Source organism: Hippocampus bargibanti, linkage group LG03, assembly GCF_051943395.1.
Source record: "Hippocampus bargibanti isolate YZ-2025 linkage group LG03, ASM5194339v1, whole genome shotgun sequence".
Taxonomy (NCBI): Eukaryota; Metazoa; Chordata; class Actinopteri; order Syngnathiformes; family Syngnathidae; genus Hippocampus; species Hippocampus bargibanti.
This window is the reverse complement of record NC_142736.1, coordinates 2064035-2090282: the sequence shown is the minus strand read 5'-3', so window position 1 is coordinate 2090282 and position 26248 is coordinate 2064035. Positions and strand designations below refer to the sequence as shown.

Below are 26248 nucleotides of genomic sequence, written 5' to 3'. Positions count from 1 at the left end.
CCAGTTATGAATATGATTCAAATAGTTCTGAAGAGGAAAGCATACATGTTTGCAATCGATTAAAGAATTTATTCCGTGTCATTTTGAGGCATCAGGGGTGGGAAATGTCGCACCCAAAAAAGGCAGAAAATGGCGACAAAGCCGTGTCAGGAATTAATCAGCCCGTTTCCACAGGCTGATTAATTCCTTACATGGAGCTTTGCCACCCTCTTCTCTTCTGCCTCTTTTTGGTCCTACACGACGTTTTCAGACCAAAAGAGTATTGACGTGATGGAAGGACTGCTACAATGTGTCCTTTTTTGGTCAGGGGCGTTCCTTCAGTGACGTAGGGTGAGGACTCGTCATCAACTCGAAAACAAGACTGCCGGAATATTCAGCGCAAGTCTTAAAAGGTAAAAGATAGCTATATGCGGTGCTCCATTTTATTCCGCTTTGTTTGCAGTGTTTGTTTCTTTTACTTTGTTTGTTTGCACATTTACATGCCACTAATAAAAAAAGACTAAAAAGTTTTTTTCCCCTGAAAAAAAATCCGACATGCACTGAAGCCGCGTTAAGTGAACCGCGAAGTAGCGAGGGATCACTGTACATCAACATTCAATGCAGCGTAAGAAACCTTAGACTATCTTCTGTGACCAGAATGAAATAGTTAATTCCCAAGTTATATGGATCTGGAGTTATCAGAAAATCAGAATCAGAAAAACTTTATTCGTCCCACAATGGGGAAATTTGCAATCTAAGCTTGAAATGGGGGCCGCTGTACAAAATACAATACAATACATACATATTGGTTCATATAGCGCTTTCACAACAGCTGAAGCTGGAAACAAAGCGCTAACATGGAAAAAGGAGAAATGCTGTCCCCCCGTGGAAGGGCGGAAACATAGCTCGAGGTCTGGCCAGCGCTTTATCGGCAAGAAAAACCAAAACCCAATAAATTCGGGAATGGCGCTCCATGTCATATTTTCAATTTCCAAATAAATTCAGGAATGGCAGTGAATGAGGTAACATCGTGCATTTATTTATACATCTTTTTAGCGATTTTTTTTTACAGTCGAATCCCATTTATTTCAGCTTATGTTACTTTGGGTGGATTTATGGAAGTCTTTTTAACGGCACAATTTTTGACAAATTTATGATAGCTTTTGTTGTTGTTGTGCCATTATTTCAACACGTCTGCCTTCCACTAATCTCGCACGACATAGAACCATTTTGATGATGGATATGCGCATGTATTTCCATCAGTTAATTCGTGCGTGGAAAGGGGATTTAAATGATTTCTATACATTTTGCGAGACCGTATGCTCATCTTTCAAGTGTCTCGGTCGCTCTAAATCTTTCATCATCTCTGACTGTGTAACAAACGACCAGCAAAATGGATGTCGCTTGTCATTTGTGGCACCTAACGCGTTGATGAAAAATGACGTGATCCACCCCAGATAGATTAGTCACCTCTGCAGTTGTACGACTACCATGTGTGTGTGTGTGTGTCTAAAGTATATTAATTAATACGTCAGAGGATTGGATGGTGACGTATTTGGGATGCACGGTCTATATGCTACTAATGTCCCAGATTTTTTCACCCCATAAAATAATCATAATTTGTCACTGTTTTCAAATAATGGAGAAAGAAAAACGTCATGCTGTACAGTTTTTGCATTTGTGAGACCATGTTGTGGCAAATGGATGGTGCTCTGAAAAATACATGCCATCGGATCAAGATTTGAGGGGTGGGGGTACTCCTTTTAATGTTCAGGTTAAGCTATTATTTGACATCTGTTGTTCAGTACAATGGTGGGTGAAATCTTCTGCTCGGGGCCCAGATTCAATTTGAAGAAAAAAAAAACACACACAATGATCCAGTCATTCAGAAAGGATTCTTGTCAAAATAAATACATAGATAGATGGATAGAAAGTGAGAGAGAGAAAGAGAGAGAGATTAAATAGCTAGCTAGCATGTTAGAAAGCTAGTTAGCTCGATAGATAGATAGCGAGTAAGCTAGCTCGCTAGATAAATAGCTCGCTAGAAGGATAGCTAGCTCGCTAGATGGATAGTCAGCTCACGAGATGGATAGCTAGCTCGCTAGATGGATAGCTAGCTCGCTAGATAGCTAGCTCGCTAGATAGATAGATAGATAGCTCACTAAATAGATAGCTAGCTCGCTAGATAGATAGCTAGCTCGCTAGATACTGTAGATAGATAGATAGGTAGGTAGCTTGCAAGATAGATAGCTAGGTAGGAAGTTAGCGAGATAGATAGGTAGGTAGATAGGTAGCTAGCGAGAGATGGGTTGGTAGGTACGAAGCTAGCGAGATAGATAGGTATATACTGTAGAGAGCTAGAGAGAGATAGCTCGATAGATAGATAGCTAGGTAGGTAGCTAGCTAACGAGATAGGTAGGTAGGTAGGTAGGTACATTCTACATTCATTGTTCGTTTGAATAGTCTACAAATACCGCATGATACAGAACAACATTTTCTTGAAATACAGTAAAGTCTCGTTATATCGATATTCAAGGGAGTCCGAAAAAATATCGATATAACCAGGACTATCAATATATCCGATATCGATATAACGAGACTTTACTGTATATTAATATTACTTATTATTATATCATTATTATTATTATTATTATTCTTTTCCTTTGGGCTTTTCCCTTCAAGGGGTCGCCACAGCAAATCAGTGTCCTCCATCTTTAGAAGTTTGATCCGCATGTTTGTTTTGGACAAGCTTTTACGTCGGACACAACCCTCTGTATTTGGCTTGGGACCGGCACAAGAAGACATATGTCCCATTGTGGCTACAGAACAAGCAAGATTACACACGTGTGTGTGTGCCGATTACAAAATCGTAATCGGCACAGCAACATTATTATTATTATTATACAGCATCGTATACTGTATAATGGAATTACACATGGCGAGTCAATCACAGTGGCAGCATTGCAAACAGGTTTCAGCACGACAACAACAACACATACAGGAAACAAAAAAAAAGGAGGAAAATACAAAGGCTTTGATTTGTCATTGTCTTCACGCCTCACTCCTCCAAGGCAGCGAGCGAGAGCAGGTAGACTATATTGGCAGATGAGTCTGGCTGCTAGCGATAACAACGTTGGCTTTGTTTCCCCTAGCTGGAATTGGACAGGCACTTCTTGAATACCCCCCCATCCTACAGTTAAATTATCCTGACGCCGAGACTTATTTCCCCAGCATTGGAACACCTGTTGTACTCAAAGTTACGATGATTACCCGCGCGCTGTTCCACCAAGAGTACACATTGTGACGGCTATCAGTCCAAAACCAGAAAGCGCGCAAATTCTAATGTTACATGGCGAAATTCTACTCTAACAATGTATTTGGCTTTGTGGCGAATGTCATTGGCAAGATAGAAGTGATACTGTTTGGTCCCAGTGGCCCATGTTCTTCGATCTCATCCTGTAGATTTGGGGACCCCATGGCTCCTTATCTGAAGTCAACAGTCTCAAACCTGGGTCTTAAAGGACAACCGACACCTTTTTTTTTTGTTTCCTAACTGACATCAGAAAAACATTTTATAGCATCTAAAATACCCAAAACACACAGGCTGGTATTTTTAGTCAAATGCAAAACACCAATAAAAATGTTTCTTTCACCACTTTGCTGCTGTGAAATGTAAATTTCTCCACTGCGAGACTAATAAAGGCAAATCCAAATCAATCCAATGACTTAAAGTGTCCCAAAACTGCCACAAAATGAGCTCGGAACTGGGCAGAATCAGAAAGTCCTGCCCCGTTGTTTGTGACGTCACGCCAGGATACTCCTTCACAAACTGCCTTGCTCCAGAATCAAAACAATGTCTTCAGAAAAGTCAGATTGGGAGAAGATGCTTTCTTGTTACTCATCCAGTTATGAATATGATTCAAATAGTTCTGAAGAGGAAAGCATAAATGTTTGGAATCGATTAAAGAAGTCCTTCCGGATCATTTTGAGGCATCTGGACTCCAATGTAGCATCCCGGAAAATGCACAAAATGGCGCACAAGCTCCGTTGGAAATGGGCTGATTTGTCTGCTGGGAATTTGTGTCAACTAGTATCAAAAGTAGTCTTGGTGCAACCCACAACGATTCACCATCGCGTTATTTATGTGTTTTCCTTCTAATTTCGCCATCAACACGGATCAATACGAATTTTTCAGACCAAACAAAGTACCCAAAATGCATTGCGTGTCGCTTTCTCGGTCAGAGGCGTTTCAGACGTGACGTCACGTCGGGCATCGTCATCAACTTAGTCTTAAAACGTAAAATACAGCTACAGTAAAGTCTCGTTATATCGATATCGGATATATCGATAGTCCCGGTTATATCGATATTTTTTCGGACTCCCTTGAATATCAATATAACGAGACTTTACTGTATATGCGGTGGAATCTTTGTAAAATACGCTCAGTAGAAGTCATTTGAAGTGATTTTACAAATTATGGACACAACTTGTCCGGAGGCGTCGGTTGTCCTTTAACAATGGGAAGGTGTCAGATGGAATCATCAACTCAATAGTCGGGCTGTACTTTTGTGAGGCTATTATGTGCTTTGTGGAGCCCCTACTTGGCTATCATTGTACACACTTTGGTAGCCGGGTGTCGTCTCGCATGCTGATAAAAGATAAATGGACTTACCGGCATTGTAGTAGCGCTCCAGCTTCTCCCACAGGGGCTCGTCCTCGCGGTGGAGGATGGACAGCTTGAGGGGCTCATAGATGGATCCTGAGTGAGGACACAGCTGTTATCTTTTCCACTGTGACTGGCATGTTTTTTGTCCAGATGATAAAACAGGATTGACCTCGGTTAAAATTTGGAAGCCATTTTGGTTTTTTTCACATCGACACAGACAACACAAATTAAAAATAATAATAATAATAATAATAATAAAACCAAAAACAAAAACAAAACAAAACAAAATAAAAAATTAAAAAAATTAAAAAAATTAAAAAAATTAAAAAATAAAATAAAACAATAAAACAATACAATAATAAAAAAAAATCAAAAAATCAAAAACATAAAAAAAAAATCAAAAACATTAAAAACATAAAAAAAATAAAAACATACAAAAATAAAAAAATCCAAAAATAAAAAAAATAAAAAAATAAAAACAAATCTTTTCCTTTCGGCTTTTCCTTTCAAGGGGTCGTCGCCACAGCGAATCAGTGTCCTCCTTCAGAGGTTTGATTCACATGTTTGTTTTGGCCAAGCTTTTACGTCGGATGCCCTTCCTGACACAACCCTTTGTATTTATCCAGGCTTGGGACCGGCACAAGAGGACATATCTCCCCTTGTCAATACAGAACAAGCAACTCGCTCAGTAAAAGGATTTGAAATTGACAGGGTGTGTGTTTTCCCTGTAAATAAAATAAAATAAAATAAAATAAAATAACTTTGGATAGGCTTTCTTCCGATAAAAGATGGCGGCCCACGCTCGCTGCCGCCTCTTTCCGGAATGGAAGATGGTTGGTACCAGAACCCACACAGTGTTTCGATTACGACAACACTTGACATTTGTTATTTTTACACTTATGTGACAGTTAAGAGAAGATTACTTTTGCGATTGCCAGCGCTGATATAAAAGCTTCCGATAATGGGCCAGACTCTGTCATTTGTTTTGGTTCTTTCCATTATTTCCTGTGGGGAAATTGAATTCTCTCTTCCGCAGTGTATTATTATTTTTCTTTTTTTTTTTTCAATCACAATTTTTTACTTCCAGTGACAACTAATGGAAAATGTACGGCGGACATTCTTGGGTTTAGTATTTTACGTAGCCCACAAGTGGTCGTAGACTGAGGGAATCCCCTCAAGTCTGACTTTTTTCCCCCTGCATCTTCAGACTCATCTGGCTGTAATTTGCATTTTAATCGAAGTGACCTCGTGTCAACACCACAAGGTAGCGAACATTTCACATTCCGCCTGAAATTTGCATAATTGCCATCATATTAAAGGACAACCGACATCTCCGGACAAGTTGTGTCCAGAATTTGTAAAATGGCTTCAAATGACTTCTACTGGGCGTATTTTACAAAGATTCCACCGCATATAGCAATCTTTTACATTTTAAGACTCCAAGAGGAAGTCTTGTTTTCGAGTTGATGACGATGCCCTAAGTGACGTCACGGAGGGAACGCCCCTGACCGAGAAAGCGACACGCAATGCATTTTGGGTACTTTTTTCGTCGTGTGTTGTTGGCGAAATTAGAAGGAAAACACTTAGATAACGCGATGGTAAATCGTTGTATGTTGCACCAAGACTACTATTTGATACTAGTTGATACAAATTCCCAGCAGACAAATCAGCCCATTTCCAACGGAGCTTGGGCGCCATCTTTTGCATTTTCTGGGACAATACATTGCTGTCATTGACGTCTTAAATTAATATGGGAGGACTCCTTTCATCGATTGCAAACATTTATGCTTTCCACTTCAGAACTATTTGAATAATATTCATAACTGGATGAGTAACAAGAAAACATATTCTCCGAATCTGAAGCCATTGTTTTGATTCTTGAGCAAGGCAAGACGTCTTGGCATGACGTCAGGAACAAGGGGGCGGGACCTTCTGAAACTCGCCGTTTCCGGGGTCATTTTTAAGTAGTTTGGGACACTAAGTCATTTTATTGGTGTTTTGCATTTGCCTAAAAATATCAGGCTGCGTGTTTTGGGTATTTTAGATGCTTTAAAACGTTTTTTTCTGATGTCAGTTAGGAAACAAAAAAATGTGTCGGTTGTCCTTTAATCGTAGAACAGTAGAGTCTGCACATTGATTTTTACGTTTCACTGACAAAGGTGGAATGTGTCCCAGTACTTCAGTCAAGTTGCTGTTCCCTGATTGAACTATGCCATTTCCCCCTGGTGAATTATTTGATTGGATTCATTCCTCTAAACCTGCGGCTACTTACCCAGTCTTTGGACTTTCTGATGAGGCCGCTTTATTCCAGCCATTTTCAAAAGGTGAAATTAAGGTCTCTCTTTGTCTTTCGCTCAGCTAAATCACAAATCTATACAGCAGGAAGCAGTTAGTAGCGCACATTAGGATTTGGACACATGCATGAATTAACATTGGAGTATATGATTATGATGTTATCATAAGCAATGCATGCAACAAATTCTCATGGAATGATGATGTGAGGGGGTCGTGGGGTGGGTGCATGTCACATCAGTATCACATAATGTTCAAACAATTTGCCTTAAAGGACAACCAACGCCTCTGGACAAGTTGTGTCCATAATTTGTAAAAACGTCCTGGCGTGACGTCACGAACAAGGGGGCGGGACTTTCTCAATCTGCCCAGTTCCGAGCTCATTTTGTGGCAGTTTTGGGACACTTAGAGTCATTTTTATTGGTGTTTTGCATTTGACTAAAAAATATCAGCCTGCGTGTTTTGGGTATTTTAGATGCTATAAAACGTTTTTCTGATGTCAGTTAGGAAACAAAAATGGTGTCGGTTGTCCTTTAAATGTTATTCTTCAAATCCAAAAATTGACCATATAACAGTTCTGCAATGACATCACAATCTGACTCATTTGAGGCAATTACTGCTAGACGGAACACATAGTAGCTTCTTGAAGAGCTGTTTGCATGTTTTTATCATAATGTCAATCCCAATTCTAACCCAGTAGATGGAATGATTGCACATTTTGGGAAAATTGAGTAACAGACCGCAGCTTGTTGTTATGTACACTGTATATTCTATGTGTATTTATTGTGACTTTCATTGCAAAATCTTCCTGTTCCTCAAGAAGCAACAACATGCACGACTAATCCCTCATCATATTTCAATTAAAGAGACATTGGCGCTGAGTGGTGTTTGTGAGGAGCAGGAAGACCGGAAGTAGTATGTATCTGTCCGTGTGTGGTTTTGTTGCAAAATTTCCTTGTTCCTCATGATGCATCAACACACACAAAAGTCGTATTTGAAGCAAGACTCGTTTGCCTTAGTTGCAGTGACACAGTCTCAAAATAGTCTCCCCGTATGCTGCACATTTTAAACCTCTGACCTTTTGACGTTTGGGTCCAGTCAGCGTATCACGACAAACTCAACCACCCCCAGTCACATGCACGCAGAGAGAGACAAGAAAGTATAAAGTAGTCATAGAAAAAGAGGCTAAAATGCTAAATCTGACCTGATCTTTTCGACCGGGCTTTAAATTCCATCAGTTTCCAACCGACATCGGCCAAACTCGCCATGATTGCAAATGAACTCAAGTTAATAGTGTATATAAAAAACGTCTTGTATGTACTTTCAAAATAAGTAGCTTGTAACCCTCTTCCCCGGAAATATAAGCATTTTTAACCAATATAACAGTTAGATAAATGTTAATTTTAATACTTTATAGTATTTTACTTGACTTCTACTTGTGGTTTGCGATAAATATGAATTGCGATATATTTTAAAAAGTTGAATTTTGGAACAAAATCTAGTACATCCGGTTTGACCGATACTAATACAGTGTCTTGCTGCTGCTGTCACTGTCACACAATCCAAGCACGACACTGCCGTAAAAACGAAAGTAAAATTACAGCACAGTTTTACTCGTTTTCTGGTACTTAATACATATATTTCAGTTACTTACGACCATCAAGAAAAATACAAACAAATATATCATACCCTATCTCCATGTTGTGCCCTGTTCGTGCAACATCGCTGCTACTTCCTTCCTGCCGTAAAGCGGCGTGACGAGTGACGACAACGTTGTTGTCAAACGGCACACTGTTATACATGCAAGATGTCCCCTTCAAACTGGAATGTTTTGTGGTGGTTGTTGCAATTTATAGCCTGGCATCACACGTTTGCCCTCCAGGATGTAACAACCGAACTCTTCGGTGCAGAAAATAACGGTACTGTGGCAGCGTTCGGAGATTTTAACGCCGACAAGCAAACAGACATTTTCATCATCAGGGAACGTAGGTGCACTCGCTATTATAATAGCAATCTCTCAATAAATATTATGTTTCATAAGTTTGCATTACAATTTGCTTCTATTTTACTCTGTTTTGTTTTAGAGTCCGAGCTGGTAATCTTTTTAGCAGACTCCAAAGCACCTTACTTCAAGCCCAAGGTGCACATCTCAAAAAGAATCTTGCCGAGGTGAGTGTGATTTAGTAGGGATGTGACAAAATGTTTCAATAATAATTCATCACACATTTTCTAACACCATATTAAAGTGCATTTAAATAGCTTTCGAATGATGTATAGATTATTGTTCTCTGACAAATAATAAGGAAATAATGGGATTTTTAATTTTCGAAATATGAGGGGATTTTTTGCCTGTAATTACACAGTTAAAAAATGAAAATCTGTGACCGAGTACTTTATTACAGTTTAAACTATCATAACTTTCTTATTTTTTTGGCAGATCTTAACGAGTGAGGTACAATTGGAAAGCTTTTGAAATTCTAAACAAGAACAGAAAACACAAGAAAATATTCAAAATATAAATTAGCAAATGTCAACGATCGAAAGCAGGCAGAAAAAAATGGCTGTCATTGAATACTAGGAAAGAAAATTGTGAGCTCTAGAAATATATATGCTAATGCTTCTTTTTGCTTGAAACTTGGCAGTGATGGGGAAGCATATATATTCTACCACTTCTATAAGTTATAAAAATACAACTTGCTCACCTTTATAAACTGTAGCGTTAGCAAAAAGAGCCTAAATTTCTATCTTTTTTTTTTTCTCGTTGTCGTATTGGGAAATTTCAAGAACCAGCATGGAGGGAAACGTGTAATACGTCATCATAAGCTTGGAAAAGCCCACCAACACAGACATTTTCCGTACTAGTGTCCTTTTATTGTAATGTCTACAGTGATACGGTCCTCACCAGTGTGGTGCCTGGTGACTATGATGGAGATTCCCAGATGGACGTTCTCCTCACTGCTCAGATTAATCTAATGGCATCCTCGGTTTTCATCTTTTGGGGGGACAACCAGACATTAGGTATGTCCATGAAAGAGATCTTGGGACGAGTAATTTTGCCGAGTAATAAGGTTATGGTGCTTTTGGCTCTCTACAGACATGACCGGTTGGCTCAGACTGAATAAAACCTTTCGGGATCAACCTCTGGTGATGGAGTAAGTATGAATAACATTAAATCTATATAGATTAGATATAAATATATACAGTATACAGTGATACCTTGGTTTAGGAACTTAATTGGTTCCCAGACAGTGTGTAAGGGGAAAAGTGTGTATCCCAAAAATTAATTTCCCATAGGAAACCATTAAAATGAGAATAATCCGTTCCCAGGTCCCCATAAAACATAATTTTCTACTTTTTGATTTTCTATGCCTTAAAACTACACAAAATATTCCTTATTTTATGTAGAATAAATGTGCTATGGTATTATAATTAAAGAAATAAACTGTACTATATATTAAAGTTGTTTTATTTACCTTTGTGATGGTCGTTGATGTCTTGACGGAATGCAGTGGCCGGTTTCATCAGGATTAAACACCTGATGAGAAACGTAGCCATCTTCTTTCACCATGTTGTCTTGAGGAATGATCCCTTGTCGGTGCTTTCTCTGCGATAATTTTACCTTGTTCCTCATCAATTGTGTTCTGTTTAGCTGGGTTGATTTTTGAGCTTTTTGCATCAGGTGTACAGATGGCTTGTGCGGGTTATTTGTGGAGCCTGACTGATGGGATATTTTAACCTGACAGTCTACACTCTGATTTCGAATTATCAAAGTTGCAACTCTCTCACTGTCGTCTGCCTGTCTCTTTAATGTTTAAACCACCCCCCCTCACTGCTGCGTTCTTGACCAATCAGGTGGCGTTAACCGAAGACTGGGGGCGGGGAATATAGGTCAAAAACAATCGGCTGCCATTTTGTTGTTCGAAGAAACGGCTCGTTCGCGAACGACACATCACTTATTGAGGCAGCTCCGCGTAGGGAAAATGTTCGTATGCCAAGGTAAAGTTCGTATGCCAAGGTAAAATTTATCATAAATGTAACATTCGTAAACCGAAATGTTTCTAAGCCAAGGGGTTCTTAAACCGAGGTATCACTGTATACATCTATAAGCGCTATATAAATCAATATGTGTATGTATTGTATTGTATTGTATTGTAGTGTAGTGTATTAAAATGTGTTTCCATTCATATTCAATCTCAAGTACCAAGTTTTTTTTTTTGTTATGCTGACAAATGTTTGTTTTTTTTTTTTGCAGTTTCAACGGTGACATGATACCGGATATATTTGGAGTCACTGATCCATCGACCACAGAATTTTGCTCTCTGATCAATAGGTGATATATGTTTACATATAAATTGTTATTTTTGCCTCAGTGAGTACTGGTTAAAAGAATACATCAATATAGCTTCGAAAAGGTTGATGACTGTGAATCAAAATTTGGTGATCGTTTTAAGATTTTTACATGAAAAAAGCTTTTGAAACATGTTCTCTTCTTTAAGTTTTTTTTTTGTTTTTGTTTTTAGGGATGCTGTATGCCAGAGCGCACTGAGTTCACCCGTCAACATGCGCATCCCTCATGCTAACGCCTTCATTGACCTCAACAGGGATTTAACCGCCGGTAAGTTTTCAGACAAGACGTCAATATTATCAGATGAGTAGACCATGAGTGGTTCACGAGCTGGTTAAATGCAAATTAGTGATATGGGTGCTTGTGTAAAAAGACATTCAAATGGCAGGGTGACCTTGTACCCTTGTTGGAAACAAGCATGCTTTGCGACTTAATCGCCACCGGATTTAAAGTGTGCATATTTTGTGGTTTGTGTGTTGGTCTGAACGTTGGGTGAACTGCAGGGGGTCTGCTAATAAATTGGCAGTCTTGCTTTTCTTTTAGTTTTTGTTTTGTTTTTGTTTTTAACAAACTGTAATCTCAATAGTTAGTGCTTTTTTAAGTGCAGCAGTAACAGTTCAGGATTCATAAAATGTGTCTATCTATCTAGCTAGCTATTTATCTATTTATCTAGCTGTCTGTCTGTCTGTCTATCTAGCGAGCTATTTGGCTATCTTGCTATGTATCTGGCTATCTCTCTCTCTCTCTCTCTCTCTCTCTCTCTCTCTCTCTCTCTCTCTCTCTCTCTCTCTCTCTCTCTCTCTCTCTCTATATATATATATATATATATATATATATATATATATAAATATATTATATATATATAATATATATATATATATATATATATAGTGGTAGTGGTATTATTACAGTCACAAGATAAGTATTATTATTATTATTATTATTATTATTATTATTATTATTATGTTGATGATTGATATAGTGATTGATTGATATAATGATTGATCATGATGATTATTATGATTATGATGATGATTATTGTTATTGTTATTATCATATTATTATTATTATTATTATTAGTAGTAGTAGTAGTGGTATTATTACAGTCATAGGATAAGTTTTATTATTATTATTATTATTATTTTGTTGATGATTGATATAGTGATTGATTGATATAATGATTGATCATGATGATTATTATGATTATGATGATGATTATTGTTTTTGTTATTATCATATTATTATTATTATTATTAGTGGTAGTAGTAGTAGTAGTGGTGGTATTATTACAGTCATAGGATAAGTTTTATTATTATTATTATTATTATTATTATTTTGTTGATGATTGATATAGTGATTGATTGTTATAATGATTGATTGATTGATGATGATGATGATGATTATTATTATTGTTATTGTTATTGTTATTATTTTTATTAAATGAAATAACATCACTAATCATGCAGTCCCCTAGCCAGAGACCGAGTCTTATGGTGTGGCTCGCTTGCTTTTTCCAATATATTCCAATGCCGGAACGAATACATTTGTATGATTACAGAGACAAATAAACCCATATTTTGTTTACCTTGTTTATCTCCATACAGCTGGAAAAAAAACATTTGCAGGCAGAAGGAAGCACACTAAAATGATTATTATTTTATATTTTGTTTCATATCTTCAGCATGAAAACCGGATCTGACAAAAGCGATGACTCATCGCAATTGTACAACAGAAGCATATAAGCTTCTCGGCTCCTCTGTTGAGGGAAAAGAAACAATCGCCTTGGGCTAATTGCTATGGTGACTTGTCATTTGCAATGCAAGCTAATTTAGATGATTGCATACCAATCCAAATACTGACGGACTGACTCATCGCAAACTCGCCAAGAAAACGATTGCTTTGTTTATTAAACTATGCAAATTGTACTGCGGATATAAAAGTGAAAACATATCCAATCTGCCTAAATATGAATATATGACCAATATCGCCTTTTCTAGAATTTTTAGCAAAGTCCGTTTTCATCTCTGTATTCCATTGTCTTGATTTATTATGTATTTATTTATTTACTATTTGTTGATTTATTTACTTATTTATTTATTTGTTTATTTGTTTGTTTATTTATTTATCCATTCTTTTATTTTTATTTTCATGTTCATTTCTTTTTACTTTATTGTATCCATTTATTCTTTTGTTTTTATTTATGTTTATTCATTTATTGTCATTTTTTATGTATTTATTGACGTATTTACTATGTATTTAATTATTTCTACATCAGTTTATTTACTTGGTTTTATTCATATTTATGTTACTTCCGGGTTGAGTGAACGCTGGCGCATGTGGCTGCCGCTGCTCACCCGGCGGAAAAAATAACCTGTGACTGTAAAGTGTCCTTGAGAGTTTCGAAAGGTGCTTATAAATGAAATTTATTATTATTATTATTATTATTATTATTATTAGTTGTAGTAGTAGTAGTAGGATTAGTATTATTATTTATTATTATTATTATTTATAATAATATTATTAGTAGTATTTATAATAATAATAATAATTATTATTATTAGTATTATTAGTATTATTAGTAGTAGTATTATTTTCATTGTTATTATTATTATTGTTATTGTCATTATTACAATGATGATGATCATTATTATTATTATTATTAGTTGTAGTAGTAGGATTAGTATTATTTTTTATTATTATTATTATTATGTATAATAATAATAATAATAATAATAATAATAATAATTATTATTATTATTATTATTATTATTATTATTATTATTATTATTATTATTATTATTATTATTATAAAACATGAGCATATTTTCAACTGAATCATGATTTGGAAAACTTTCCAAGCATTTAACTCAGCCTTATGGTTCCATTTTTGAACAGCAAAATACCAAGCAAATATATCTTTATTTTTATTTTTATTATTATTATTATTTTTTGACTCACAATAGGAATCAACCCGCAGGCCCAAACACGAATGTAACGTTCAAGTTTTACAAAGAATGAACTAAATTAGCCATTCTCTCCACCATTGAATGATGAGAAATCACTGTGCGTTTCCCGTCTTTGGGCCAGCTAACTGCGACGCTGTCACTCATACTTAGTGAGCTTTTTTTTCCAGACACTCGAGAAACTAATCTCCATGTTTTAGGTAATCACGGAGGATTTAGTGGTACCATACGCTGCACGGGTATGATTTTGCGGCGCTGTTTTTTTTTTTTTTTTATTATTATTTTTTTTATAGACCGAGGGCGGTCACAGTTTAACCTGCACACGTTTTAATTCAATTCTAATCTGTTTTAGGAATTAATGGCAGTCGATGAGTCTGGTCTTTTTTTTATGTCGCTGGCTGTGAGCCTTCCAGCGAAGGTTTGTAGTTTATATTTAACGCGTTTGGCACAGATTGTGTTTTCACATCAATTTGTTTTTCTAAAGTACCGCAGAACCACCCCCCCCCACCCAACAAGAAGGAATCTCTGCATGAGTAAAATGTGTCAAAGTCAACTTTATTGTCAAATATGCTAATATGCATGACATACAGCACATATGAAATTAATGTCCTCTCGGACCCAGCGTGCAAGGCACTTATAATGACAATTATAAAGGACAACCGACGTCTCCGGACAAGTTGTGTCCATAATTTGTAAAATGGCTTCAAATGACTTCTACTGAGCGTATTTTACAAAGATTCTACTGCATATATCAGAATCAGAATCATCTTCATTGCCAAGTATGTAGAACACACAGGGAATTTGTTTCCGGTCGAACACGCTGCACCAGTATCATCATCAAAAAATTGCAAAGAGGCACTATACAGTTTCATTTGTGCTACTGTTCAAAGAGTTAATGGCTTGGGGGAAGAAGCTGTTTAAATGTCTGCTGGATTTGGTGCGCAATATATAGCTATATTTGACCTTTTAAGACTCGCGCTGAATATTCCGGAAGTCTTGTTTTTGAGTTGGTGACGAGTCCTCACGTTACGTCACTGAAAGAACCCCCCCCTAACCGAAAAAAGGACACATTGTAGCAGTCCTTCCATCACGTCAATGCATTTTGCTGTACTTGTTTGGTCTGAAAACTTCGTGTTGCACCAAAAAGAGGCGGAAGAGGGCGACAAAGCTCCGTGTAAGGAATTAATCAGCCTGTGGAAACGGGCTGATTAATTCCTTACACGGAGCTCTGTCGCCATTTTCTGGCTCTTTTTTGGTGCTACACCCCCCCCCCCCCCCCTTTGCCTCAAAATGGCACAGAATAAATTAGTTAATCAATTGCAAACATGTATGCTTTCTTCTTCAGAACTATTTGAATCATATTCATAACTGGATGAGTAACAAGAAAGCATATTCTCCAAATCTGAAGCCATTGTTTTGATTCTCGAGCAATGCAAGACGTCTTGGCGTGACGTCACGAACTGGGGGCGGGACTTTCTGAAAATGCCAAATTCGCAGCTCAATTTTTTGCAGATTTTGGACACTTTAAGTCATTTTTATTGGTGTTTTGCATTTGAATAAAAATATCATCCTGCGTGTATTGGGTATTTTAGATGCTATAAAACGTTTTTCTGATGTCAGGAAACAAAAAAAATGGTGTCCATTGTCCTATAACTCTCTAAACAGTAACCCAAATATAACTGTATAGTGCCTCTTTGCAAATTTTCTATGATGGTACTAGTGCAGCATGTTCTACCGGACACAAATTCCTTGTGTGTTCTACATACTTGGAAATAAAGATGATTGTGATTCTAATTCTGATTATCTTATTATTTTTCCACACAATTATTTGCTAAGATGAGCACAATGCAAGCAATCCACCCTATTTTAAGACTTTGACGCAAGTGTTTATTTACTCCCGTCTCAATAGGATGCATGTATGGTGTCTGAAAATATAATGAGTTTACACAAATAGATTCGGAGTGCGGTAGCACCAAACAGATGTGTTGAATGCACCCCAACCCCCCTCTCTCCCTTGCTGTTTCTCTCTCGAACCCGCACAAAATATATTCCATCCGCTGTGTAAAATCTGACTTTGCAAGGGTTGTTCCTGTAACGCTGTAAGCACTTTGTGTTTACATACATATGTACTGTATGCCTCGAGCTGTAGTTTGTGCTTGCGCGCATGGCCCGGTAATCCTCCCTCCCTGTAGCTACTGCACCTATACTATGTTGTTCCCCTGTAATGGGTTTAGGGGATTATTTCTACCGGGAATATCACAGCTCCATTCTTCTTGTTATTCCCATTTTTTTTTTGTGGCGCATACAAGTCATTTTGCAGTCATGCATAATGCTAGTTTTCATTAACCACCGCGATGGTGGCTACATTTCATGCAGCTCCTGTATTTTGTTGTTCTACTTCTTCCTTTCCTTTCCTCTTTCTTCCATAACTTTGTAGCTGCTGTGTAAATGTAAATTTCTCCACTGCGAGACTCATCAAGGCTAATCCAATTCAATACAGTGGGGCCTCGGTTTACGATCACCTTGCCTTACAAATTTTTCCGTTTACGAACGTTAAATTTATGAAAATTAAACCTTGTCATACGCACTCCTTTTCGGGATACACATGGAGCGCCACCCCACCATGGCTGGCGGAGTAATCTTCGGCGGAAGAACACCAAAGCACACGACCGAACGGCGCCCCAGCCGGCCTACCTTTCCACACCCCCTTTCTATGAGTGCACACGTCGATCGTGTTCCCGGATTTTTTACAGATAATTTTGCTGTTATGGGACCGAAAAAGACCCCACCACAGGCTCGTGTTCAGCCGAAGAAGACACAAAACACAATTACAGTTGAGGAGAAGAAGGAGATCATTGAAAAACACGAACAAGGTGTGCGTTTCTCTGACTTAACAGCCCAGTACCAATATGCTAAGTTGCGTGTGTTGCTAAAGATGTTTACGTGCTGTCAAAGCAACGGTCTGGGGCAATAGAGGAGGTTGAAAAACGTCTGTTAATTTGGATGAACAAAAAGCAGCTAGCCGGCGACAGTGTGAATAAAGCAATTATATCCGAGAAAGCACGGCTAATTCACTCTGATATCGTCATGCGGCAACCTATAAATTCGCCGTTTATTGATACAAGGGATCATTCCTCGAAATGGTAAAAGAAGGCTATGTTCCTCAGCAAGTATTTAATGCAGATGAGTCTTTTTTGGAAAAAGATGCCAAACCGGACTTTCATAACACAAGAAGAGAAGTCTGAACCCCATTCCATCAAGCCATCAACGACCATCACAAAGGTAAATAAAACGACTTTATTATACTGTAGAGTTTTTTCTTTAATTACAGTCCTTATCGAATGTGACTCCTTTCAAACAGAAATTCTCTCTGACCTGCCACTCCATTCCATCACAAAGGTAAATAAAATGACTTTATTATATAGTGCAATGTATTTCTTTCATTACAATACAATAGCACATTTATTATACATAGAATAAGATAGATTGTTTATAGTTTTAAGGCTTACTTAGTTGAAAATTATCTTTTATGGAGACATGGGAACAGATTATTCTCATTTTAATGGTTTCCTATGGGATATTATTTTTTGGGATACACACTTTTCGACTTACGCACTCTGTCTGGGAACCAATTAAGTGCGTAAGCCAAGGTCCCACTGTACCTCTTTACATGAATGGACACACATTTTGCTGAAAACTAACAGTGTCATCCAGAGCCATTCTGCTCACAAGGAGGAGTAGACCCATGCAGGCTCGGCCCAATGATATGTGACCCTGCCCTTCTGCTGAGGGAAGCAGCAGACCGTGAAACAAGATTTTCAAAAACTTGGCCATGGCCCACAAAGCCGAGTTACTTTGGGGTTAGCGGGGGCAGGGTAGAAAGTTTTTTTGTTATTGTTGAAAAATGTATTAGCTTGAATCACGATTTGGACTCAGCTGACAATGACGTCATGGCGTCTTTATTAATGAGGTGAAATACAACATCTATTTTCGCCCACACGAAAATGTCTGATACACATTGAGAGGAATGATAAAATCCATTCCGGAGACTTGGCCATCCTCCACCGTGATTCTGTGCGTAACATTGTTGAAAAGGTTTCTTCAGCCGTCATCTGTACTTCTTTGAAGGTGTCGGACGTTTCGCTTCTTATCCAAGATGCTTCTTCAGGGAACTAAAGTCTTACTGGTAGTTTCGGCCTTCTATATATATCCCTACTGTCCAGACATGCTATGATACGTCCCTGCTCTCAGGTTGAAAAAAAAACATGCAAAACCCTGAGGGGGGGGGGGGGGGGGGGGTATTTATAATCTCAATGGCAATCAAACATAATGCTCCTAATTATCACCTCTTGTATTGAAAGGCTAGCGTGGTTGTAAACAGATGGGAGCGAGATTATAGTAGCACACGCTGTTTCCCTAATTTAGCGATTGATTAGCGAGTGTTTCAACCCTTCCTGTGAGCATTTTTCTAACAATTACCATATTTTCCGGTGTATAAGTTGCAGCGGAGTATAAGGCGCATCCCCAATGGATGATGTATTTTCAAACTTTTTCCATATACAAGGCGCACCATAATAGCTTTTTGGTGCACCTCTTTATGACGTACAATAAGTACATGCTAGGCATATCGATACTGAGGGGACCTAAAAATAGGAACAATTAAACAATTCCAAAATAAATTAATAATCAGACAAGCAAACAAAAATATACATAGTATACTAGAGGCACTGTACAGTTATATTTGGGTTACTGTTTAGAGAGTTAATGGACAACCGACACAATTTTTTTGTTTCCTAATGACATCAGAAAAACCTTTTATAGCATCTAAAATATCCAAAACATGCAGGCTGATATTTTTAGTCAAATGCAAAACACCAATAAAAATGATTTAGTGTCTCAAAATTGCCACAAAATGGGCTCGGAACTGGGCCGGAAAAGTCCCGCCCCCTTGTTCGTGATGTCACACCAGGATACTCCTTCACAAACTGCCTTGCTCCAGAATCAAAACAATGGCTTCAGAGAGTTCAGATTCGGAGAAGATGCTTTCTTGTTACTCATCCAGTTATGAATATGATTCAGATAGTTCTGAAGAGGAAAGCATAAATGTTTGCAATCGGTTAAAGAAGTCCTTCCGGGTCATTTTGAGGCATCTGGACTCCAATGTAGCGTTCCAGCAAATGCACAAGATGGCGCACAAGGTCGTTTGAAATGGGCTTATTTGTCTGCTGCTAATTTGTGTCAACTAGTATCAAATAGTAGTCTCGGTGCAACACACAACGATTCACCATTGCGTTATTTATGTGTTTTCCGTCTAATTTCTCCATCAACATGAATAAACACGAAGTTTTCAGACCAAATAAAGTACCCAAAATGCATTGTGTGTCGCTTTCTCGGTCAGGGGCGTTCCCTCCGTGATGTCATGTCCGGAATCGACACCAACTCGAAAACAAGACTTCCTGAATATTAATATTCAGGAATATATATTATTATATATAATATTCGCGAGTCTTAAAACGTAAAATACAGCCATATGCGACGGAATCTTTGTAAAATGTGCTCAGTAGAAGTCATTTGAAGTGATTTTACAAATTATCAACGCAACTTGTCCGTAGGTGTCGGTTGTCCTTTAAGAAGCCCTGTGAACAATTGCAAAATGTAATCCCGCAACCTATGTCAACCCCGACAAGGATCAAGGCGAAGTCCACGACATGGATGGAAAATCGTGCTTTTGAAGTTGTCTCACCGTGTCGCCCAATTAAGGCGTATCGTCCTGACGTCTGCCCAGACTATATCGCATGAGAACCGAGTTGACTTTTCCCGACGAATCGCTGCTGAACCCTAACTAAAATCCTCCCGCGTCCTTAGAAGCTCGGCAGCACTTGTGATAAGCTGCTAATTGGAACCTTTGAAAGCACAAGCTTGGCAGAATGAAGTGACTGCTCATTTTTAGTGCATTAGCGCGCGCTCGTGTGTGTGTGCGTTTGAGGGTGTACGGGCTAGCATTGCGAAAAGAATCATTATCCACATTTTCCACGATCTCTGCGTCTTACCTCCCACACTGTTGTGTCTTTCTAGCACTCGTGTTTTGCGTTATTACCGCCGTGTGCTCTGAGTGCGTTGTCGGGGCACGTGTTAATTATATTCATGCATAGATTGTCGCACAGCCTTATAGGCGCACACTCACACAACGGAATAACTGACTATAGTCTGTACTTGGTGCGACATGAAATGAATTCATTGTCCTTCGCAGGGCAGCTTATGAAAAGGAGGTTGGAGTTATGAATCATATTCATAACTGGATCAGTAACAAGAAAGCATCTTCTCCGAATATGAAGCCATTGTTTTGATTTGAGAGCAAGGCAAGACATCTTGTCGCGACATGGTCTGAAACTGAAACTTTCTGAAGTCATTTTGAAGTAGTTTTGGGACACTTTAAGTCATTTTTATTGGTGTTTTTCATTTGACTATAAATATCAGCCTGCATGTTTTGGGTATTTTAGATGCTATAAAATGTTTTTCTGATGTCAGTTAGGAAACAAAAATACGGTGTCGGTTGTCCTTTAATAGCTCAGTAGTCTTATCACGGTGTTCCGGTTAATATTATATCAAAAGAAAAAGAATCACGACTCGTCTCTTTTCTGGGTTGAGTCACGTGATACTTGCAATACGATTTGAAGTCAATATCATTCGACGGGAGAGGGTGGTAAAGGACAAAATGGCAGCACCCTGACATTGATGAAAATAGATGGATCCATCGGCTTCATTCTTATTCGGCAAACCCGATTTTGATCAGACGACTGCGTTCAGAACATAAACCGTTATCGCTAAGAATCGTTTTTTGCTCAGCTGTCATGTGGAACTGCACTCCCCTCGCATTCAATACTTATTTTCCACATAACATGCTTACCCGGTGGGTTTATTTATTTTTTCCGCAAATGCGTGACTCATCCCAGGGTAAGTCATTCCATGCCTTGATCCATCGCCTCAATGCTAGTTGACTATCCTGGCCTCTCAAGCAAGATGCTTGCATTTAACACAACCAAAAAGAGTTACTACCCGGTAAAAAAAAAACATGCTAGTTTCGGCCATCTTGCCGCCCTATCTCTTAAAGGACAACCAACACCATTTTTTTGTTTCCTAATTGACATCAGAAAAACGTTTTATAGCATCTAAAATACCCAAAACACACAGGCTGATAATTTTAGTCAAATGCAAAACACCAATAAAAATGACTTAAAGTGTCCAAAAACTGCCACAAATCAGTTCGAAACTGGGGATTTTCAGAAAGTCCCGCCCCCAGTTCGTGACGTCACGCCAGGTCGTCTTGCCTTGCTCAAGGAACAAAACAATGGGCTCACGGAGTTGAGATTCGAAGAAGATGCTTTCTTGTTCCTCATCCAGTTATGAATATGATTCAAATAGTTCTGAAGCGGAAAGCATAAAAATCGATTAAAGGAGTCCCCCCATACTTCGTCTGACACCAATAGCGTTGCAGAAGATGGCGCCCAAGTCCTTATTTGTCTGGTGGCAATTTGTGTCAGCGAGTATCAAATAGTAGTCTTGGTGCAACCCACAACGATTCACCATCGCGTTATTTACGTGTTTTCCTTCTAATTTCACCAAAAAAATCAACTCAAAAACAAGACTTCCTGAATATTCAGAGCGAGTCTTAAAAGGTAAAATATAGCCATATGCGCTGGAGTCTTTGTAAAATACGCTCAATAGAAGTCATTTGAAGTGATTTTACAAGTTATGGACACAACTTGTCTGGAGGCGTCGGTTGTCCTTTAAGACAGAGGCTAAATAGCAAGCCTGGTCTTTATCCCCCCCCACTCTCAGGGCTCTTGCGTGGGCAAAATGGAATACAAAGACATAATGCCGCCCGAGTCAAACAGTCAAAGGCGGCCCCCTTAAATTACTTCCAATCCCCTTAACAAATCTGATGGAGAGGCTATGAATAACTCAAGTAGAGCTCATCTGCCATGATTTCTTGCCTGTCCTCAACTCCCTGAGAAGTCAGAACCTCTGTATCGACTTGAATTACTTCACCGCGTGCCAACCTTTTCAGCTCTCGTAATATTTTGGAACACACTGGCCTTGGGAGTGCCATTTTTTTACTATCAGCTCACCGCAAACAAATGACTACCCGCTATCACAAGGACGGAGAATGGAAGGCGGTGTTGACAGAGTGATTTCCTGAGTTAATGCGTTGCATACTTTAGTGGCTATTTGAGTAGAGAAAGGTATAAACTTTAGCCTGTGAGTGAGGCAGTGGTAGACTGAGAGAATTACTGCGTTGTAACAATGTCTCCTTTGGGATGTCTTCCTCGACAAAACATCCGCCAAGTTCTGATGTCAGAGATGAAAGTCCTCTGGATTTTTACGGATTTTCATGAAAGTTCCTCTGGAAATTTGAGGAAATTGGGCACAGTCTTTGCCGGTTGGTGCAATCACTGGTTTGGTTTTCCTGGACGCTTTATCCGTTTCACAAGACCAGAGAGACGCTCCTTTGGGTTGTCGTCCTCGACAAAACATCCCCGAGTCCTTATGTCACAAATGAAAGTCCTCAGGAATTTCCCAGATTTCTGGATTTTTCAAATTTTCATGAAAGTCCCTCCAGAAATTTGATGAAATTTGACAAAGTCTGAGGCGGTTAGTGCAATCACTGCCTTGGTTGAGCTGGACAGTTTATCCTTTCCAGTTTCACGAGACCAGAGCGAGACGTTCCTTTGGGTTGTCTTCCTCAACAAAACATCCCCCAAGTCCTTATGTCAGAGATGAAAGTCCTCAGGAATTTTCCCGATTTCTGGATTTTTCAAATTTTCATCAAAGTTCTCAGAAAGTTGGGGAATTTGGCTAGAGTCTTACCATGTTGGTGCAAGCGCTGCCTTGGTTGAGTGGGACGGGTTACCCACGAGACCAGAGAGAGACGTTCTTTTGGGTTGTCTTCCTCGACGAAACATCCCTCAAGTGCTAATGTCAGAGATGAAGCTCTGGATTTTCACAAAATTCTGGATTTTTCAAATTTTCCTGAAAGTTCCTCCAGAAATTTGAGGAAATTGCGCAGAGGCTTAGCCGGTTGGTGCAATCACTGCATTGGTTGAGCTGGACGGTTTATCCTTTCCAGTTTCACAAGACCAGAGAGATGCTCCTTTGGGTTGTCTTCCTCGACAAAGCATCCCTCAAGTCCTAATGTCAGAGATGAAGCTCTGGATTTTCACAGAATTCTGGATTTAAAAAATTTTCACGAAAGTTCCTCCAGAAATTTCATGAAATTGCACAAAGTCTTAGGCGGTCGGTGCAATCACTGGCTTGGTTGAGCGGGACGGTTTATCCTTTGTAGTTTCATGAGACCAGAGAGATGCTCCTTTGGGTTGTCTTCCTCGACAAAACCTCCCTCAAGTCCTTATGTCAGAGATGAAAGTCCTCAGGAATTTTCCAGATTTCTGGATTTTTCAAATTTTCATCAAAGTTCCTCAGAAATTCGAGAAAATTGGACAGTCTTAGGCGGTCGGTGCAATCACTGACTTGGTTGAGCGGGACGGTTTATCCTTTGTAGTTTCACGAGACCAGAGAGATGCTCCTTTGGGTTGTCTTCCTCGACAAAACATCCCTCAAGTCCTTATGTCAGAGATGAAAGTCCTCAGGAATTTTCCAGATTTCTGGATTTTTCAAATTTTCATCAAAGTTCCTCAGAAATTCGAGAAAATTGGACAGTCTTAGGCGGTCGGTGCAATCACTGACTTAGTTGAGCTGGACGGTTTTTCTAGTTTCACGAGACCAGAGAGACGCATCGGAGAGCTGAAATTGTTAGATGGCCTCTTTCTGTAGTTAAGTGATTTTCCTCCGCTTTGTTGTTTATTGTTCTGCGAGGCTGTCCTGTCTCTAAAGACCAAGGGTTGCGTTGCATCTGCTATCTCTTCCCACGTGACTCCTTTTCTGCGTCTTTTAGCTACAGCGCTTCGCACTGAAGCACGGCTGTAATTACCCTGCGACACGACATACCACTTAACGCGAAGAATCCCTGTCGCTCCCGTTACGCAAGTAGTGCCTACCCTCCCACATAAACACATTTTCAAACTCTGGTATATGTATGCGACTTTCCCTGAGTGTCGGAGTGTGACAGCACCGCTAGCTTGCTCGCCGGGGCCACTAATGCTCGGTCGGCAGTGCTCACATCAGCTTTGGCCTCCAATTTTGGCTGCAGTTTACTTGTCAACTCAAAGTGGATTGATGACACAGTGCGTAACAAAGTACCTCATCCAAGGGAAAAGAAAATGCGATACATATATTCACAAATGCCAAATAAATATGGGGTATAAAATGCAGAAGTTAAACTAAACTAAAAGTTTACACAAAGAACACAGGAGCACAATAATTTTGTCATAAATTATAAATCTATGTCGATATTTTTGTTTTTACGGGGTAAAGGCACTTCCTGGTTTACAAAGGTGACAGAGAAATAGTCCCCAACAACAGTTGGGGACTATTTGGAATAATTACGGCAATTTTCTTCAGGTTGAAATAGAAATTCAGGTCAGGGAAAGAAAAGCATGATGGTAAAAAGAGCAACTGAACAGCAAAAGGAATCAACCATGGAATTTGACATTATTTATTTATTTGACAGAATTAGATGTACTTCTAATTAAAATGACAGACTCTAAGATTGGAGGAAGCAAAGCGTTGGAGAAGCGACGGGTGGCCCTGTTGATGAGTTTGGTCCTAATCAGCCAATCAAGGCCTCTTAGGCAGGATCCAGCCGTGATTGGTTGATTAGCTTTGGTGGAAAGAGCTGATCATTCGGTAAATGTTCCTCAATCTCCCTGCGAGGCGTCATCTTGCCAAGTTTTATCAGTGAGAAACTTTTGCCACTTCTTTCCGACTCCTTCGACTAAAATATCAAGCACTTTGACACTTTTTCACGCTCACTGATCGAAAATGTTAATAAAATCTTCGAGAGCGCTGACGAAGTCTCTTGGATAGGAGGCGAAACGTCCGAAACCTTCACTTTTGTACAGATGACGGCTGAAGAAACCTTCTCATCGATGGACCACTCCTGTACGACTGAGAGCTTACACAGACGTATTTGGGTTGAATCTCAAACCTAGTCGCAAAGCCATTCTGAACTTGATATACAGTGATACCTGATGAGAACCTGCCCCGTTGTTTTTGCTGCTTGTGGATCAAATACAATTTACCGTGATTTAACCAATCATCTTTTCAACTTTTAGATTTGTTCCTGACAACAGAAGGACCAAAGTTTGAGACTTGGATCAGCAAGGTATGTTCTAAGTTCCCTTGCAGCAAGTGAAAAAAAAACAATTATGCTAACACTGTATCGCTAGCTGTGCCAGCCATGCTAGCCATGCTAGTTAATTGACGTAAATGACTTTGCACACTCCTGATTCTGACTGGGTGTCATTCGTCCAGTTCAATTTTTAATAATAATAATAATAATAATACATTTTATTTATAAGTGCCTTTGAAAACTTTCAAGGTCACTTTACAGTCACAGGATGGATACATTTTTAACTCATCCACTGCCAGATATGTGCATAAATACGTCCACTCCAGTGCCAGGGTTTTTGTCATTGTCATTCAAATTCCAGGACCCACAGAATATTGCGTTCTAGGACTACATAAACATTCAATGCAGCGTAAGAAACCTTAGATTCTCTTCTTTCATCAGAAAATAAGAGTTAAACCATTAACCATAATGGTGGGGTGAGGTTCAATTTGGATCGTTTCGTACAACAGACTACTTAGGCAACATAGGCTTAGTTATGCTGATGGGGTGATACCAGGCCAAATTGGGCAATCAGGCCAGTTGTCAGTCAGGACAATAGAATCTATCAGTGGAGCCGCAGGGAGTAGTCCTCTGCTACCCCCAACATGTGAGCAGGGACCTATCACAGCAGAGTCCGGCACCGTCACGTCTGGACAATAGGGATATACAGTAAAGTCTCGTTATATCGATATCGGATATATCGATAGTCCCGGTTA

The 26248-nt window shown here is 39.0% G+C and overlaps 2 protein-coding genes across 3 annotated transcripts in view; one reads left to right on the top strand and one right to left on the bottom strand.

Annotated features, from left to right (window-relative positions):
- Positions 1 to 8220, bottom strand: part of phkb (phosphorylase kinase, beta) — a 66057-nt gene extending 57837 nt beyond the window's left edge. For both annotated transcript variants that reach the window (XM_088991487.1, XM_088991488.1), the window contains exons 1-2: positions 8142 to 8220; positions 4652 to 4738 (exon numbers count right to left, since the gene is read on the bottom strand). In XM_088991487.1, coding sequence (XP_088847613.1) covers positions 4652 to 4738; positions 8142 to 8205 — 151 coding nt within the window. In that variant the 5' untranslated portion in view covers positions 8206 to 8220. The remainder of the gene's footprint in view (positions 1 to 4651; positions 4739 to 8141) is intronic.
- A 485-nt stretch (positions 8221 to 8705) lies between these two features.
- itfg1 (integrin alpha FG-GAP repeat containing 1) overlaps positions 8706 to 26248 on the top strand; it is a 99797-nt gene continuing 82254 nt past the window's right edge. Inside the window, exons 1-7 of the mRNA XM_088993183.1 lie at positions 8706 to 8922; positions 9022 to 9106; positions 9825 to 9955; positions 10032 to 10089; positions 11190 to 11267; positions 11458 to 11552; positions 25477 to 25526. Coding sequence (XP_088849309.1) covers positions 8745 to 8922; positions 9022 to 9106; positions 9825 to 9955; positions 10032 to 10089; positions 11190 to 11267; positions 11458 to 11552; positions 25477 to 25526 — 675 coding nt within the window. The 5' untranslated portion in view covers positions 8706 to 8744. The remainder of the gene's footprint in view (positions 8923 to 9021; positions 9107 to 9824; positions 9956 to 10031; positions 10090 to 11189; positions 11268 to 11457; positions 11553 to 25476; positions 25527 to 26248) is intronic.